The sequence below is a fragment of the Fopius arisanus genome, unplaced genomic scaffold (assembly GCF_000806365.1).
Source record: "Fopius arisanus strain USDA-PBARC FA_bdor unplaced genomic scaffold, ASM80636v1 scaffold00057, whole genome shotgun sequence".
Classification (NCBI taxonomy): domain Eukaryota; kingdom Metazoa; phylum Arthropoda; class Insecta; order Hymenoptera; family Braconidae; genus Fopius; species Fopius arisanus.
The window spans coordinates 134,287-151,543 of record NW_011887796.1 but is presented as its reverse complement, the minus strand read 5'-3'; the positions used below and the strand labels follow the sequence as shown (position 1 = coordinate 151,543).

Here is a 17,257-nt window from a genome sequence, read left to right as displayed (position 1 = left end):
CTAGATGCTTAATTGCTACGACCATTTAACATTCATAATAGATCCAACCTGACGAGGAAAAATATATTCTTAAAATCATTCGGAAGCCCGCCATCAATTTATTGATGGCAAAAAAATATACCTATACATTTCGCTAAATCCTCCACAATGACATAATTGTTGTCGCCTACTTGTTTTATTAATTCCCTTTGAAAATCGTCTAATATAAACAGGGGAAGGGCAATCGATCTCGAAATATCCCGAAATATCTCGAAATATCTCGAATGAATGCGAATAATTATTTTTAAATTATTCAAAAGAATGGAATGTGTTATAATTTTTAATTAAATTCTTCTACAAATCAAGAGGGGAGTGAAGCGGCGAAATTTTGAAAATTCGAAAAACTCCAAAAATTTGAAAAATACTAGAGAAATTTTGCCCGGGGTGGGGGGCAATTCGTGTATGTAAAAATTGAAATAAAGTGGAAATTCAATTAAAACCTGAAAATCCGATTTTCACACCGGGAAAATTTCTCAATCATCTCAGTACACGTAACCATTTACTCTCAGGCTCATTATATTCAAATTCGCTGGCCATTAGCGGATGACTGGGGTTAAATGAGAAAAAAGAAAGGTGACACTGAAAGGGAGTGAGAATAAAAATTGTTGATTTTTTGTTGAACCGTCCTTCACTGATACGAAAGAACTTGTTTCATGGGATTTCTGTGTTGTTTTTTTTTGCTCAAGGGGGAGACGAGAAAAAAAAACTGAAAGGGATGAGTGGAAAATATATCATAGATGCTGAAGAAGGTAAAAGTGAGACACAGCAGAGGTACAGCAAAGAGACACGATCTTGCAGCCTCTGTGCTGCACGGGGCGTGAATTCTCTCACTCGTATTACTTTATTTTTTCTCTTGTCATCCTTCTTCGCGTGTGAGAAGAATCACGGGGCCACTTTTTTTCCCCCCACTAAATAGTAGCTGCAGTACCAGGCTTTGTCTTATTGTATCGTAAGAGTGAAAAAAAAAAGGCTGATGACTATAAAACAAGAGATGTTGAAAAAGAAATTGTATGATGACATGAACCATAAAGCTCGGTAATTTTATTAACCCTCTTGCCCCTCCGACTCATTTGAACATACGGCAAAGAGATTTTACATTAAAGCTCTTTTGGTTTACGATCACATCCCCAGAGGGGTCATCATATCGTACAACGCCCAGATAGCCAGCGGGTTGTGAATAATACACAGGGAAAATCATGTTATTTATTACGATAACCTCACTGCCATTAGATATTTTTAGATCACAAACGACTCGACACGTAAGAAAAGACTCGATATGTTTTTGCCGGTTAATGGCACGTGATGGAGCACTCAATCGAGATGTAATTTTATCATCATATGAAAAGGGATGGATCGCCTTTGAAAATTTGATGGGAGGATTTCGTTTTCATTCGAGGCTTTCTCAAAAAAAAAAAATCCCTCATTCAAAATGGCAATATTATTTATTATTTTAAGTCGATTTATCGTTCCTTGAGATGTCGTCAAATTATCGTTTCGCATTTCGCGGATTAAGAATTAAGTTAATTTTTTTCATTGAGAACAGAATATCGCGGTTTAATTCTACTCTCTGAATAAATAGGCATTAAGATTGGAATCGATATGAAAAAAAAAAAATAAAAATAAATTCGATAAGTTTCTTGGGGTAGCGCCACCTTGCAGGCACGAATTTATCTGCAACTCCGATTTTTAACCTATGAATGAATACAGAGATTAGGAATAGGCGCCATATTTTGATAGAGAACCGCCATTTTGTTGATCATGCCTATATATTCATGCTTGACTGACTTTGTAGTTTTCCCTAATCACAACTCATACATCATTGAGATAATGGACCAGCTGGATATCGGGTTACATTTAATTGACATTTTTCAAACGATAATAACCACTGGACGATCAGATTCATAACGAATTTACTCGGCAGTGGAGTTGCAGATAAGGTTTATTAAGATTATAACTTCTGCCATTTGAAAAATTTTTAAATGTCCACTGGAAGAGAGATTATCGATAGAACAATTAATCGAGTCGCGACGGGATGCCCGTTGATAAGATCAACGAAGCGTGATAGAAATGTAATTCAACCTTCTCTCATCATTTTATCTGGATTAGAGAATCTCAGGGAAATGACCGGATAGTCGAGTAAAAAGTGAAATTCAATGAATTTATATTTTATACAAATGCAGATAGTGCGTGCGTGTGCTATTTCTGGATTTTCCACATTACACACAAGATTAAAATCATCTTGACGACGTAGAAATTGTATCCCACAGATATTATTTTTACTTCCTCCATTCCTCTCCCATCTTCAATGTGGTCAATGAATAAGGGAGAATATTTGAGGTTAACTGTCGTCCTTGTCAGTAATGCAGACAAGATAGTCGAGTTTGAAATAACCATAATGACCCATTAGTCTCCAAATGATATTATGCACGATAGGTAAAACCTTGGAAAAGGTACATTATTAGACGCATCAAAGTTACGGTCGACATAACCTAGAGCAACGCTTTAAAATTGTTCATTCGTTTTACAGCCTCTTTAAATCATGTAATCAAACGATAAAATGGAGCTGAGAATCTCGAGATGTAATTCAACAGGGAATAGTCGCTTTCTTCATCGTCTCTGAAACGTTTTTGCAGAATGAAAGACAGAGGGGTTGTATTTTCACCCGATGCGTTAACGACAATTTTCCACGGATTTTCGATTAGAGCAAGACAAATGTTTGCTCAGCAGTGGAGAAAAGAGGCGTCACGCAGAAATCCATTGGAGATATGTACGAAGGGTAGATGTGAAGAGTCGAATAAAGAACCGTCGAGTCAACGTTACCCTTCAAAGACTCGACAAGAGGATGAAAATCCCAACAAAATTCATTTCTATTCCCTTTTAACATCAAACACCTTCAAGTGGCCTCGCACCAAACAACATTAAGCTACAACCTCAACTTAAAATCAATATTTATTCATATTGTGATAATTCAATATCACGATGTGCGATTATAAATCTCAGGATCACGTTCAATTTGCTAATTTTCAGAGAATCTCTGGATGACCTTAAAATCACGTACACGAGGATTACGAAGTGGTTGTTATTAATCGCTGGATTATCCCTTTCGTAGGCCAACAGAGAGAATTCATTTTGAAGATAGTAAATATGTTGTACATGATTGAGGTTAAATACTCAATATATCAAGTGCGTCGGCAGTGCAGTTTAAAAATAGTGGGAATGCGTGTGTTAATTTTATTGATGGTAGCGATGGAGGCCATTTTGTTAAATAATTTTTCAACGAGTGATGACGATGGGCTGCACCGGGGGTGTAACGAACCGGAACTACCTGGGTGGCCTCACCAACTACTTATTCGAAAGACTGTCTCGTTAAGCAGTGCCTTGTCTAAAAACAGACCATAGCATCAGATCTCTAACCAGCCACCAGCCCAGTGTAACCAGCCCTCCATTACCCATATTCTATTTCACCAAATCCCCCTCACAATTTCCAACAAAATAATTTGCCATGTTTCAATCAATCCATCCGTCTATGATTAAATCAAAGCGATAAATTCAGTTAAACAGCCAGTGGTGTAAACGTCAGAGGAGGTGACTCTTGAAAGAGTATGAGAATAAAAATAAATGGAATAGCTAGGTAAGAGCATGGATTGGAATGCAAGCAATGGACAAGCCAGTGAAAAAGAGAATTGGACTTGGACGAATACGATGGAATGGTGGTATGGAGCGATGGATGATAAATAAAATAAAGTATTGTTGACAATGACTATTCCAGTGATGGAGAAAACCACGTGGAGACAACGGCTAATCGACGACATTGACCTGTTGGTCGATGGAGAATGGGACAATTCATGTTCGAATAGTGAATACCAGTACAGAGACACATTGGTAATGTCGAGGATATAAGACTTGCGAATCACTGGCATGGTTGTTCGCCACGGTGTTGTGTGTCCTTGAAGCGGGCGGGGTCGTCACACGAGCCCCGGGTAAACGACCATCAGTGATCTCACTCTGATCTCACACGTGAGATGGTAGTGCTTTAGCTTCAACAAACTTTCACACTACCACCATATCATCAACTTGCCAATATACAGATTCATTTTCGACCACTTCCATCACCTACTTGATCCCTCATTTTCACAATTCTCAACTAATTGCCCTTCTTCATGTACACGTTATTTATATTTCAAGTGGAATTGCAATTAACACCGCGACTTCGCCGATTGCAATGATAACTATCGGAGAGAGTTGGGAGAGTACTATGGAATTGACATGTTGTCTGATCTGTCATGGGATAGACTACTAGATCAGATGGTCCACTCATACGGTGGCCGCTCTGAATTTTATTCGATATTACCCCTCAATGTTTTAATATTACAAGTGAAGATATTACGACGTCGTTAGATTATTTTATCAAATATTAATTACCGAAATCTATTCAATCAGCCAAATTCTTCGAGACAGGTAATTCGATCGAAAACCGAGACTGACTACCTCGAGGAATTTAAGAAGCAATCTCATCTCCCTTGAACACGTTCTTCGATGTTCCCCATTACCCCTTGAATCTCCAATATTCCAACAATTTCACAATTAAAATATCAATGATTTAGTACTTGGAGTGGTGATAAGAACACCCGGTATGTAGTAGCACCCGATGTACATCAGCCTAGTGGTTGGATAGTGGCGCCACGCAATTGTCAATTAACATTTTTAGCGTCTTGCCCCCCTCTCGAGAAAACACGATGTTGGCCGAGAGTAACCCAACGAGTATAGTCTTTCAACTCCCCCTTTACTCATGAATCTCTCTCTCACACTCACCAAAGAGATGAACCGAGGTATCCAGTGATGGGGGATGCATTTAATTATGATTATGTGCAGAATGGTACTGCTAATCGTGCGTCTGGCTATCCAGCACAGACGATTTCAAGTCGCTCCTGATGGATACCCTAGGCTATCCATTTAACATTGGCTCCTTTCTCCTTTGAGACAGCATATCATTAGACGATGTTACGGTCTATAGTATCGATAACCAAAAAATCGATGCAAAAAGAAGAAGAGCCAATGAGTCAAGTCGAAGCGAAGAAGGACGATGGTTGAAGGATGAAATAATGACTTTTGTCCGTGATTGTAGTTTACTGTGTTACACGATATAGCATTCGATGCTGAATAAAAGGTGCCTATTTGGTTTTACGAGATGCAAATATCGGCCACTCGGACAACCATCCCGGCGAACCCCACCAATTGCAAATCAAACTCCCAACTTTTCGCTTTCGTCAAACTGCAAGACTATAAAATGAGAGTTATGCCTCTCTGAATTATATACCGGTGAGAATTCAACTCGTCCTCCCACGTCTTTTTTATTTTCACAATTCCTCTCTCATTCATCGAATTTTCGTCGTAGTTAGCCAGTGATCAAGGTCAACCAATGGCCAGACTTTTGTGCATAATTAACCAACGGAAAGTGGAGAAAGTTATTGAGCATGACTCAAGGTCAATGCATCTACACCTATGGGATTTATCTAATGGTTTATACCTAAGGTATCAAGGCTGGTTTAATTGCGAAACCAAGAGAAGAAAAGCCCTGAACTCCACCGGTAATTGGTTGAAACAACTCCGGATATGATTTACCGAGGGCAAAGCCACTACGAGATTACACCATGGTTATTATGGCAGGTGGATGGGATGGAGAAAAAGGGGCGATCTCTTAAAAATAAGGATGAGAAAAAAAAATAAGTGGGAGGGAGGAGGTTAGAATAGAATGGATTATTGGTGGATGATGAGTTGGACCTTGAGTGTCGAGATATTACTTGGAAAAGATTTTGAAGATTATGGAAAAACACATAATTTATCTTTAATAATTATCAATTTCACTCTGTTTTAACTGGTCTTGAGGGCTCGCAACCGTTCAACACATATTATTCTTCGGTTTATTTTTTGTTTTCACTGAATCTTAGGTCATTGATACTTCGTTTCTGAGAAAATTAAGTACAAAGTGACAAAGAGGAGTTGAAGAGGAAGAATGGTAAAGTTAACGGTTGCAACACGTAAAGAATAGGAGAGGATAAACAATCGTGAGGGCTCAGAGCTAATAGTTAAACCCACACAAGAGATATTGTAGTTGTTTGGGATTTTTTATGGAGATGACGCGTTTAAAATTATCACACGCCCGATGAAAACAATTTTCTGTTTGGTTTTAGATGGAATAAAGCTTTTAAGACGCTCGAGGTAATTATTTCAGTAATCGTGAAAGTTTTAGGCGCCAGTTGGGTGAACATTGGAAACTCTAAGCCAATCTGATATTAATGATCAGCTCAGACGATTCAATTACACGTACCCCATCGTCAAATTGTTTGGTGGGCTAATTTTATTACTCAACATTATTTCGCTGTTGTTTTCTTCATTTAATACACCAGGAAGAATTCAACAATGATATTCTGTTGAGACGTGAATGAAGTTATTGTCGTTTACTCAATGTTCCAAGCACTACTGGCACGCGTACACGTGCACATTTGTTCATTTGGCTCTACGATAACATAGACGTCATCTAAACATTCTCTAACTACCGGAAAAAAATACCCAGAAATTCTCTCCATTCGTTCAACGAAATTTACTACTGACACTCTCAACACCTGTGAGCCATAAAATTATTGTTGGCCATTTTTCCAATGTTCTTTTCTTACTTTCTTCATTTTTTTTTTAACCATTTGACGAGACTGCTCTCCCCTTTTGACTTGAAAATTTCTTGGAATTACTATTGCACTCGCAAGACTTTTCACGCCTACTTTACCCTCAAATTCTACACCTATTCGCACCTGCCTACGTAATGATTATCACCGGAGAAATATTGAGGAGTAGAAGAGAAAATATTAACGAGAGACTTCTGTGAGATAAATTTAAAACTCACCCGATTTTTGTGATCAGCTTGCCATGAACGTGGAGATACGATGTCACAAACCGCTTGTTCACCTGAAGAAACGAAAGAAATATATATATATTTATAAAAATTCGAGAATATAGAATAAAAATGGATTGTCAAATGTTACTGACAATAAATTGCGTATTTTTCATTATTATTTTTGATCGTTTTGCATTGCCAATTTTTCTTTACTTTTAATTATAAAATTCACTTGATTCCAAATGTTTATCTGCATAATCCACGGAAATATTCATTTTTTACTTCCGACGAGCTTTAGGTACCGAGTAAAACAATATGAAAATTATCTGAAGTATTCCAACGATTTCATGAGAGATGTTTGGTGGTCACGCCGAGAATTTCCATTACCCGAACTGATTGAAGAAAGAATTCGTGCGGTAACTACATCGGTTTTATACATGTATCAACCCCACAAATGTAATTTCAATTTAAATTATCCGAAGTTATAATTGAAAATTAATTCCAATAATCTGAGATTGATCGAGTTTCGATTGGTGTACCCATAACTCTTCTCAGTAAAAACGTAAAAAAAATTTAGGATTAAAGAAAAATACCTCAACGCTGCTCAACTGCGCCAGTTCCTCCAAATCACTATGCGCCAATTTGGCCTCAGCAGTGCTAGCAGCTGATGTTGTCCTCCTCATTCGTCTACCACCAGGATGAATCCACGTCTCTCGTCTCAACCCACCACTCAAATTATTTGCACCCTCTTTCTCTTTCATGCGAGCACGTTCCTTCCATTCACGCTCTTCCTTACGTTTCCGCTCCGTAGACTCATACTGCATTAAAAAAAAAATAAAAATTATCAATTAACCCATTCATCTATCATTTCTCCATGAGAAGAATTAAGGTCTAATTATGAGCATGGTGATTAATACGATTGGCTTTATTTTTCTACATCTCCGATTTATGGAATTGATGAGTTATCTTTGATAATTTCTAGCATTCACTCAAGATTTTTTTACAAAATTACTTACATAATGCAGATACTGGCAGCATAATAAAATTCATAAATATACATTAATGTTTTGTAAGATTTAATAGGAGAGATTATTATATCATTTTTTATTTTGAAAATAAATAAATTCATGAAATGGAATATATTACCTTTTTTCGATTTTCATCGAACAACGCAATGAGACTTTCCCGGGCCGAATGGAGGGGATTTGATGCCATCAACGAACGCATGTAATAATAGACAGCATCGAGTTTTCTTCGCTGAAAAAAAAATAACAATTAATAAAATGTAAACGTACAGATGAAAGAATACATTTTTTTTCGTGATATTTCAACTCACCGCATAATGCGCCAGCAACGCCAATTGATTATAAGGCCTGCCATTCTTGGGATTGATCTGTTGGGCCTTCAAGTACCACTGCCTGGACTTTCCATAATTGGTGGTTTCATTGGCCTGCTCCTTGTACCTCGCCAAATCCCCCAAGAATAGAAAAATCTTCTGAGCACTGATCAAAGCTAATCCGACAAATCCCAGGCCCTTAGGCGTCACCGAGGAGGAAAGGAAAGCCTCCAGTTTGAATTTATAATTCGTCTCCAAAACAGTCAATAAGTTCTCAAAATAACCTGTTCCATCATCAATAATCTTCAGCATGATCCTCTTGCACAATTCCTTGCCAGCAGGCCCCTCCTTCGGCACAATTTTCCGCAACATCTCAATGATATTGTAAAACAAAATTTTCCAGAAGTGCTGCTCTACGTTCTCAGCCTGACAGAACTTCATATCAGTTTCTAAAAGCGTCTGAAGACTCTGCTGCAACGAATGCCTGAGGAAAGCCACTCTATCCCAATTTGTCGTGATTCCACCAGAAGTCAAAAGCCGATGGAGTTCTCGATCCATCGTCTCAATTCCGAGCAACAAACAAGGATTCTTCGCTGATCTGAGACTCTCCGAAGAAGGATCATACCAAGAAGGCATGGAATTCGACAATTGATCAGCGATGTATGTGGGTGGAGCGCCATCTACTTGAAGGCTTTGTTGAAAATTGGAGGGAACGTATTGTCCTGGAAATTGTCCCGACGAATCACTACCAGAGGCTCGAGATCCCGGTGATGGTACAATTTCAATAGGTTTATTTGGATTATTAGGATCGAATAGAGTTCTTCTGTTCCCCAAGCCTGGCTGTCTGTTATCAATTCTATTTGACACAACTGGTGGCGACACCATTTGCTCTGGAAGAACCAAAACTCCTGGTGTCGATCCCTCGATTCTCACCGGTGAATTTCCTCTCCCAGTGTTAATATTAGTATTTAATGGCGCTCGTTTTCCATCATCCGATTCACAAATCGATATTCTCTTCCCAGTTCTCCAATTAGCCTCAGTATTTTCATTTCTTATTCTAGTAAATCCCCGATCCTTACTGCTCTCTCTACTCCGATTCATTATATTTCGATTTCCAATTCTCCTGTCGTACCTCCTGGCTCCACTGTTTTGATTATTATTGTAATTATCGTTCTCATTCTGCTGATTCTTCACTCTCTCGTGACTGTTACCTCGTGTCTTGTCTCGACTGTTGCTCCGATCACCTCGACTTCTCCTCCGTTCACGTCGTTTTTTCTTCTGTGAACGATTTCTGCTGATTGTTGCATTGGAGCTGTGACCCGAGACACTGGCAGTCTCTCTGAAGCTGGATATCGAAGAGCTTCGACTCAGCCGCTCATTCTCGAGTCTCTCCGACAATTCCACTTCCTCAGACCAATCAAGCGTCCCCGTAGGTGTGTCCGGAAGCGAATGGAACGCTTCATTGGGATTTCCTGTGGAATTTTGGGTGTCTCTCTCTGAATTCTGTCGGTCGAAATTATTGTTGGATTTTGTTACCACCGGTGAGGGTGCTCTTCTGTAATTATCACTACTGTTGGATGGAGGTCCCAAATCCATTCTCGAGAGGGACTCCATGCTCGTGTACATGGTGCTGTTGCTTCCTCGTCGCTCGTAAGATCTTGTCATTAATTCCTGGCTAGGTGTGTGGGAACGGGAACTTGGAGCTGAATATTGATCTGGAGTGGTTGGTCGATGATTCTGGGATTCGAGATCGTCTTGACGAAGACGTCCACGACCTCTCGAACGAATGGGAATTGTGTTGGACCATTGCTGAGGGGGTGGAGGAGCTGTGGGAGAATTTGAGGGATAATGAGACTGGGAATAGGTCTGATGGTGGATTTGTGGATAATTTTCGGGGTTTGGTGGTGGCAAATCGATTCCATTTTCAGCTAGATGTTTACGTTGCAGTCGAGGGGGAAGGCATTCGAGTCTTGAGAACTTGACTTTTGACAAGTGACGACGACCCAGGGGTGGCTTGCGTGGAAATTTGTCGTACGACGGTTCGACACTTCTTGTGTCACGGATTCTTGGGGGATCGTGCTGGATCTGGTGGTTTTGGGAGGGTTGAGGTGATGAAGGGGGCTCTGAGCCCTGGCGCATGTTTCGATGATGGTTTTGGTGGTTTTGATAGGGTCGGGGAGATTCTGGACGCCAGGAGTCGTCCGTTTCGCTCGGATTGCGGTTACGACGCAGGGGAAATCGTTTTTGTGGATGATCCGAGGGGCGAGGATCTGATGGTCTACTTGAACGAGATGAACGGTGAGAGCGCGATGACTGGGTGTCCCAGTCCTCTCGGTCACGGGGACGCTCCCAGTTTTGCTGCACTGGTGATCTATTCGTTACGTCTCGTTCGGCCAATGCCTCTTGCACTTTTTTCGGTACGTACAACTGCTGCTCTGGTTTTTTATTCCTTTTACGGGAATATACAAAGTGATTCCCCTTCCCCTGGTCGTTGTTTTGTTTGTAGTTTATGTGGATGTCATTCATCTCGTCGGCGAGATTATCCTGAGACTTCTGGCTATGATTTGTGTTGTTATATTGTGCGACTTTGAGTCGATCCTGGACGGAGTTCGGTTTTCTCCTCTCCTCGTGGTGCGATAATGGATCGTTTGCATAATCATCGCATTGACGTCCAGTTTTTTTTAAGGGGCCACTACCTGGTGTGTACAAGAGTTGAGGCCCTCTGGGTCCACCACCTCGACCGCCCATTGACCGATCTTTCTCGATTTTTGAGTCTGAATTATCTGGAAATTATACAAATTATTATTTCGCAAATTTGATTGGTTGATTGTCAGACAGAATTTCACGATTATTATTTAATTGTCAAGTTTATTTGACAAAAAATGGATATTCATCGATTTAATTTTAATTATAAAGTACTTGAATCATATTTGACTTATTCCTCAATCACATCTATTATTTACCGCGTCTTTAAGATTTTTCTAGAAAATAGGAATATCATTTTTCACCAAAAAAAAACATTGGAGCGTCAGAACGAACTAATTAGCTATAAATTAAAAATTGACAAGTCAATCAGAAAACTATACCAATCAAAATTCTTTCGCAAACACTTTCGCTAATTGATGCAATGTTTCACCTCTTTGTAATTCGTTCTTGGAACTCCAAAATGAATGTTTCACCCGATATTCTCATTTCCATAGTCATGAGTGAGTTGAATGCATGAAAAATTGTTACGAGTTGAAAATCATTTCGAAGAAAAAAATCAGTGGAATACAAAGAACCGATGAATTTGTGCAAATCAACGACAAAGACTCGACATTGAGATTACGTTTTAAGGTTAAACAGAAAAATTGTAGGTTAAACAATATAAATAGTACATTGTTGACACTCTATAATAGGCATTGAGTCACAAAAAATAAATCTCGTGGAGCAATGAAACACGTAATCAATAAATTAAGTCTCGACAAGTTAGCACAATCAACACTTTACATAAAATTGAAACCTTGTGAAATTCCTCCCCACTTTCTGCGTCCTTTGTCGTGGTTCGCCATGATGAAAAATAAACGAAATTCGCGGATGTTTCATTCAAAGACGAGTGACTAGAGTAGAGGCTCAGTTCTGGGGGTTTGAGTGACCCCACCGGCATTGTAGTACCTCACCCCAAGAGAGAGGGGCGCCACGGGCAATGCTAGGGCAGGGGTGTAAAGAGGATTGACTAAAGTAGAGGCCCAGTTCTGGGGGTTGTGTGGTCGTTATGTATTATACCACATAAATGTTCAAGGGTTGGACTTGTTCGTGATTAACAATATTTATAGTTATAAAAGTCCGAACAATATAAAAAAACAACTTAAATGATATAAAAAGATTTATGAGAACAATATGCTACAGCTGTGGTCAGTCAGCGAGGCTGCGAGGAATGAGCTTCTGCTTTCTCTTTCGAGGGATCGTGCGAGGTCGCTCAGTGGGTTGGACGATTTCCTGACTGGATGTGGCTCGGTCGGTAAGGTGACTCTCGTGGTTTGAGTCTTGACTAGACAACGGAGTGGCCACAGTTGAAGTGACGCCAGCGGCATCGTAGTCCCTCCGACAGCGGGACTGCTATACTGAAGTCAGCATAAGTTTTAACATTGATTTTAGGAGTGGGGGACATGGTTACAAGTGATAACTACGTCGAGTGGGGGTACCCAGAGAAGTAAAAACTTATGCTGACTTTAGTATACTTTAGTCAATCCTCTTTGGAGCTGTCACAAAGATTATATACTCTGATTCAGTTCTGTAAATTTCAAAAACTGTGTCACGTTCTTACGTCATTGTTGTTTATTACTTGTCAATTAATAATCATTTGAATTTTGGGTATTGCCAAGTGTTCAAAGAAATACATAATGACATCGAGGTTCAGTGGAGCTCTCCAGATAACTAGCCTCGATGATTTTATAACTCCATCGCAGGTTAACTAACCCTGAGAATTATTTTTTCATTCATTAAAAACCATTAAATAAAAAAGATGACGAGCTTTTTAATCCAATTTTCATTATTTATTATTTATATGCACTAGGAATGCATAAAACCCATCGAAGTCCTGAAATCAACGAGCAAAACCGGTTCTAAAATCAAAATTCAGGATGACGGAGCTTACGTCGAGCTTAATGAGGTGCCAATCATTAATATTAACCATAAACTTCAACGATTTCAATTATTCCATTAGACAATTCTTCCTCTAAACACAACTCTCAATTTCCTTGAAAAAAAATGAACGATCAAAATGACTGAATATTCTCCCTCAGACAGGCTCGGAAAAATTGCAAAAGGTAGAGATCACTCTGGCAGACTGTCTCGCCTGTTCCGGATGCATAACTTCAGCAGAAAGTGTCCTAGTGACTCAGCAATCCCAGGAGGAGCTCCTCCGGGTGTTCCAGGAGAACCAATCCCTCAAATTCCAGAACAAATCTCCAAAGCTCATAGCAGTGAGTCTCTCAGTGCAACCAGTACTCTCCCTCTCTCAAAAATACAACCTTGACCCGGGGGATACCACCAGACGTCTCTCTGGGTACTTCAAATCTCTGGGGGCAGACCTAGTCTTGGAGATGTCAGCGGCCGAAGATTTCGCACTTCTGGAGTCGGCGAAAGAGTTTATGGAGAGATTCAAGTCCCATCAGGAGGGATCCAAGGGACAATTACCCATGCTAGCATCTTCCTGTCCCGGTTGGGTCTGCTATGCTGAGAAAACACATGGCAATTTTATTCTCCCTCTCATCGGTGTCACCAAGTCTCCCCAGCAAATTATGGGGTCTCTAGTCAAGAATTATCTCGCTGAGAGGCGATCTCTATCGCCAGAGCGTATTTATCACATTACGTTGATGCCATGTTATGATAAAAAATTGGAGGCATCGCGGGACGACTTTTACAACAAGTAAGATTAGAACATGAGCAAGAATTCTGATATTAGGATTTGGGGCATCAAATGGTTTCACATTTATGGAATTGTTTTCTCAAAAGGTTGAAGGAGACGAGAGACGTCGACTGTGTTATAACGAGTATAGAACTTGAACAGATGCTGGAGAATCAGGGAAAAACTCTGTGTGACGTCGATCCTGCGAGCCTCGACACACCTTTCACCACTGATGATCAATTACACGTGGATCTGTGGTCTCACAGTGGCTCTGGCTCCGGTGGATACGCCGACTTCATTTTCGAGTACGCGGCGAAGCATCTGTTTCAGGTTTCCGATGCAAGACTTGAGCTGCGGCCTCTGAGAAATCCTGACTTTCAGGAGGGCGTGCTGGAGCGGGATGGAGAGATCCTCCTCAGGTTTGGAGTGGCCAATGGCTTCAGGAATATTCAGAACGTCGTACAGAAACTCAAGAGGGACAAATGCACTTATCATTACATCGAGGTGATGGCGTGCCCAGCAGGTATTTTTTTTTCTCATTAATATTAAATACATTCCACACTTCATTATATTATGAATTATTTAATTGACTGCATAAAACAGTCGTTGGAAAACGTTGAAGGGAGCCCCTGAGAGCGAAGATCGAATTTAATATATCGTTTGGAATTTTTTTCAACAGGATGTCTTAATGGTGGCGCCCAAATTCGCCCTCAGGATGGATCACAGCCCAGGGAACTCGCCCAAACACTGGAGAAACTCTATCACGAGCTGCCAGAGAGTAAACCTGAGGAGAATAAAATTGTACGGAATCTCTACAAGTCCTGGCTGGGCTCTGGACACTCTGACAAGGCCTCGGCATTTCTACACACTCAATATCATGAGATAGAGAAAATGAATAGTGCATTGAGTATGAAGTGGTGATATTTTACGGTCTGTTGATTAATTAATAAAATAATTACTTAAAGAATTTGGGTGAAATTTCGATTCTTATAACGTATTCTTACGATTGATTAAACTCGGGTTCAGTTAAAAAATGAAGAAAAATAATTTATTTATCCATGTAAATAACAATGAAAAAATGTATCCCATGTGTTTCTAATGATTAACATAAATTACGATTATTATGGTTACAATTATTTGTCTCACACTTGGACTAGTTTTATATTTGTTCCTCTTCGCGCGTGAATGGCTGAATCAATGATCAGTTGAATTGATAAAATAAAGCCAAGCATTTATTGTAACGTGAAAAATATTGCATCGATACTTGATAAATTAATGCTAACGCTATCTACGAGTAGTATACACTGTGCAGATGCTACAGATCACAAGACGAACGTTGTACTGTTGTAAAATGATTTTCATATCGTTTAGTAATAGAAAAATCTATTTCCACCGATTTTTCGATTTTCCAAATTCAATAAAACATCACTTTTTGGTGTTTTCAATGGCTAAACAATTAATTCGTGAACGCAGATTATCAGTTAGACGTCAGATTATTTATATATACATTCAGATGACATAAAATGATTGTTGACGATAACTCAATCAAAAACTCATCAAAAAATCAGGGAATACTTTATTGTGTGAATAAGAAAAGCTCATCCATTCCCCGTGTCCATTTTTTTTTCATGAACTACTGGGTTAGACAAATTGTCTATTTGTACGAAAATTATGAAAAGATTCCCTGTATTTTTGAGAGTCAAAATTCAACTTGTTCAAATTCAGAAACTCGAGAGAAACATCATAATTCAATTTTTAAAAATTACTTTTACGTCGCTTCGAGTCATGATAACTGTGTGGCGATTGATCAAGAGTTTAAAAATGGTTAGATCTCACCACTCTACTCGGGTCAGGAATCGAATCTGAAACCTATGGGCCTGAGACACTGCGTCAAAACACCGGGATTATAATTCAATCTCATGAAGTGAAAAAGTTGGACAATAATGGAGATTTTCTCGTGTTATCATTAACAATGACATTATCATTGTCCATATCCTCCTGAGATTTTTTATCGAGCTCAATGTCTGTACTGAGTCCATCCTCAATGTACCTGATTTCATCACTGTCGGTTGAAAAAATTTTCTCACCACTTTCATCCAAAAAATCATTGCAATTCACTTTGACAAGCCACTCCTGACTGGTCGCCACTTCCCTGGACACAACCAGAAACAATTCCTTGTCTTTACTCTCAATTTGGTCTTTCAGGTATGTCAATAAATCATCTTCCTTGCCTATCAGCTGGGGTGAGTCGAGGTTCGAATCGAGATTGTAAAAGGCACCTTGGATTTTCTTCAGGGCTATCCAGTGGCGTTTCTTCAGGGGTAGAAGCACAAAGCCCAGTTTGTATTCCGTTGGGACATTCAGAATGAAGCCATCTATGCTGTCGAGACACAGACACTTTGGATCCCTTCAGTAAAAATATGCAAAAATATAGTTTCTCCTTTTTATATTCTGGATAAATATCCCCTAATTACTGCATTTTTGTTTCTAAATTGAAGCAAAAATTAATTCAGATTGCATTTTCGGTCTTATAATATGTGTCAAATTTTTAATTCAAGTTTTGCATTTTTTTTTATTGAGTTGCAATTTTTGGAGACTTGAAAAAAATGTTTAAAAAACCCGTGAAATTTTTTTTCACCTTCTCTTATCAAACCAGATAGCCTCACATCCCTTCGTCTGGAGTGCAACCATAATAACATTGATATCATAATTTCCCAATCCCAGGAGCGATTTATGAGGATTAATCCAAACATCAGGACTCAATCCATAACAAATTTGATCCAGTTCCTGTTTGCTGAAGCCCCTCTCCTGGAAAAGGTTATTCAGGGCGTGCAGGGCACACAGCTGCTTCACCTGAAACTCAAACAAGTCCAATAGTAATTGCATTCATACATTACACATTCCATTTCTCTCTCAATCATTTCGACACCCTGACGAATTGAGCATTTAACCAACTCACTGGAGATGTAGGAAAATTTTTTCTTAATTACAAAATACCCCCATTCAACCCCAATCCTTAAATCATCGACAGGGCGACCCTAACCCGTTTTCTGTCCAAATCATTGGGATTTTTCATTAAATAATGGAAAGAAATGAAATCATGATTCATTTTAATTAATAAAAAACGGATTTCAAAAGGAAAAAATTGGAAATACAACGTAACCCTGAAAATATTATTATTCACCTGTCTCTCATGATAAATCGGTCCTGTCATATCCCCCTGACCACTCACCACCATTTTTCCACTACATATCTCCCGAGCTGCACAAAAATGCCATTAAAAACTCAAATTTTTCCTTGAAAGATAACTAATTCTCTCCCCTGATGATTGTCTCCAGGGGTGAGATTTTTTTGCGCGTTTTGTTTCTTCCGATGGAAAAATTCCCCGTGAATCTAGGAAAGCTGCTGAAACCTCTGAGACGTGACACCAGGGGAGCGATTTTGCTCGTTTTATGTCGGTGACTGGTAGTTGGCACCACATAATTGAACATTCATTAGTTTTTTTATTTAGATCAATAGTAGGACCTTTGTACATCATTGTAATACAATTAAAAAATTTTGTAGACCCTTCATTATTTTTTAATTAATTAAACAAAATAATGAT

At 39.2% G+C, this 17,257-nt stretch overlaps 3 protein-coding genes across 6 annotated transcripts in view; 1 reads left to right on the top strand and 2 right to left on the bottom strand.

Moving 5' to 3' along the window:
- Positions 1 to 11,832, bottom strand: part of LOC105268393 (telomerase-binding protein EST1A) — a 53,700-nt gene extending 41,868 nt beyond the window's left edge. For 2 of the 4 annotated variants that reach the window (XM_011307923.1, XM_011307926.1), the window contains exons 1-6: positions 11,767 to 11,832; positions 8,265 to 11,047; positions 8,075 to 8,185; positions 7,945 to 7,956; positions 7,522 to 7,746; positions 6,938 to 6,999 (exon numbers count right to left, since the gene is read on the bottom strand). In XM_011307923.1, the coding sequence (XP_011306225.1) occupies positions 6,938 to 6,999; positions 7,522 to 7,746; positions 7,945 to 7,956; positions 8,075 to 8,185; positions 8,265 to 11,047; positions 11,767 to 11,815 (3,242 nt within the window). In that variant the 5' untranslated portion in view covers positions 11,816 to 11,832. Of the gene's footprint in view, positions 1 to 6,937; positions 7,000 to 7,521; positions 7,747 to 7,944; positions 7,957 to 8,074; positions 8,186 to 8,264; positions 11,048 to 11,400; positions 11,557 to 11,766 lie in introns of those variants that run through there. The other 2 variants (XM_011307925.1, XM_011307924.1) reach the window with 2 other exon arrangements.
- Positions 11,833 to 12,384: 552 nt separating this feature from the next.
- On the top strand, positions 12,385 to 14,786 carry LOC105268391 (probable cytosolic Fe-S cluster assembly factor AAEL012261). Its single transcript, XM_011307921.1, has 5 exons — positions 12,385 to 12,712; positions 12,820 to 12,915; positions 13,049 to 13,674; positions 13,761 to 14,176; positions 14,333 to 14,786. The coding sequence occupies exons 1-5, from the start codon at positions 12,647 to 12,649 to the stop codon at positions 14,572 to 14,574; spliced, it is 1,446 nt and encodes a 481-aa protein (XP_011306223.1). The 5' UTR covers positions 12,385 to 12,646; the 3' UTR covers positions 14,575 to 14,786.
- Positions 14,680 to 17,072, bottom strand: LOC105268392 (Josephin domain containing). The gene is made up of 3 exons (XM_011307922.1): positions 16,838 to 17,072; positions 16,292 to 16,506; positions 14,680 to 16,060 (listed from the first exon to the last, which is right to left on the bottom strand). The coding sequence occupies exons 1-3, from the start codon at positions 16,889 to 16,891 to the stop codon at positions 15,571 to 15,573; spliced, it is 759 nt and encodes a 252-aa protein (XP_011306224.1). The 5' UTR covers positions 16,892 to 17,072; the 3' UTR covers positions 14,680 to 15,570.
- Between the last annotated feature and the right edge of the window lie 185 nt (positions 17,073 to 17,257).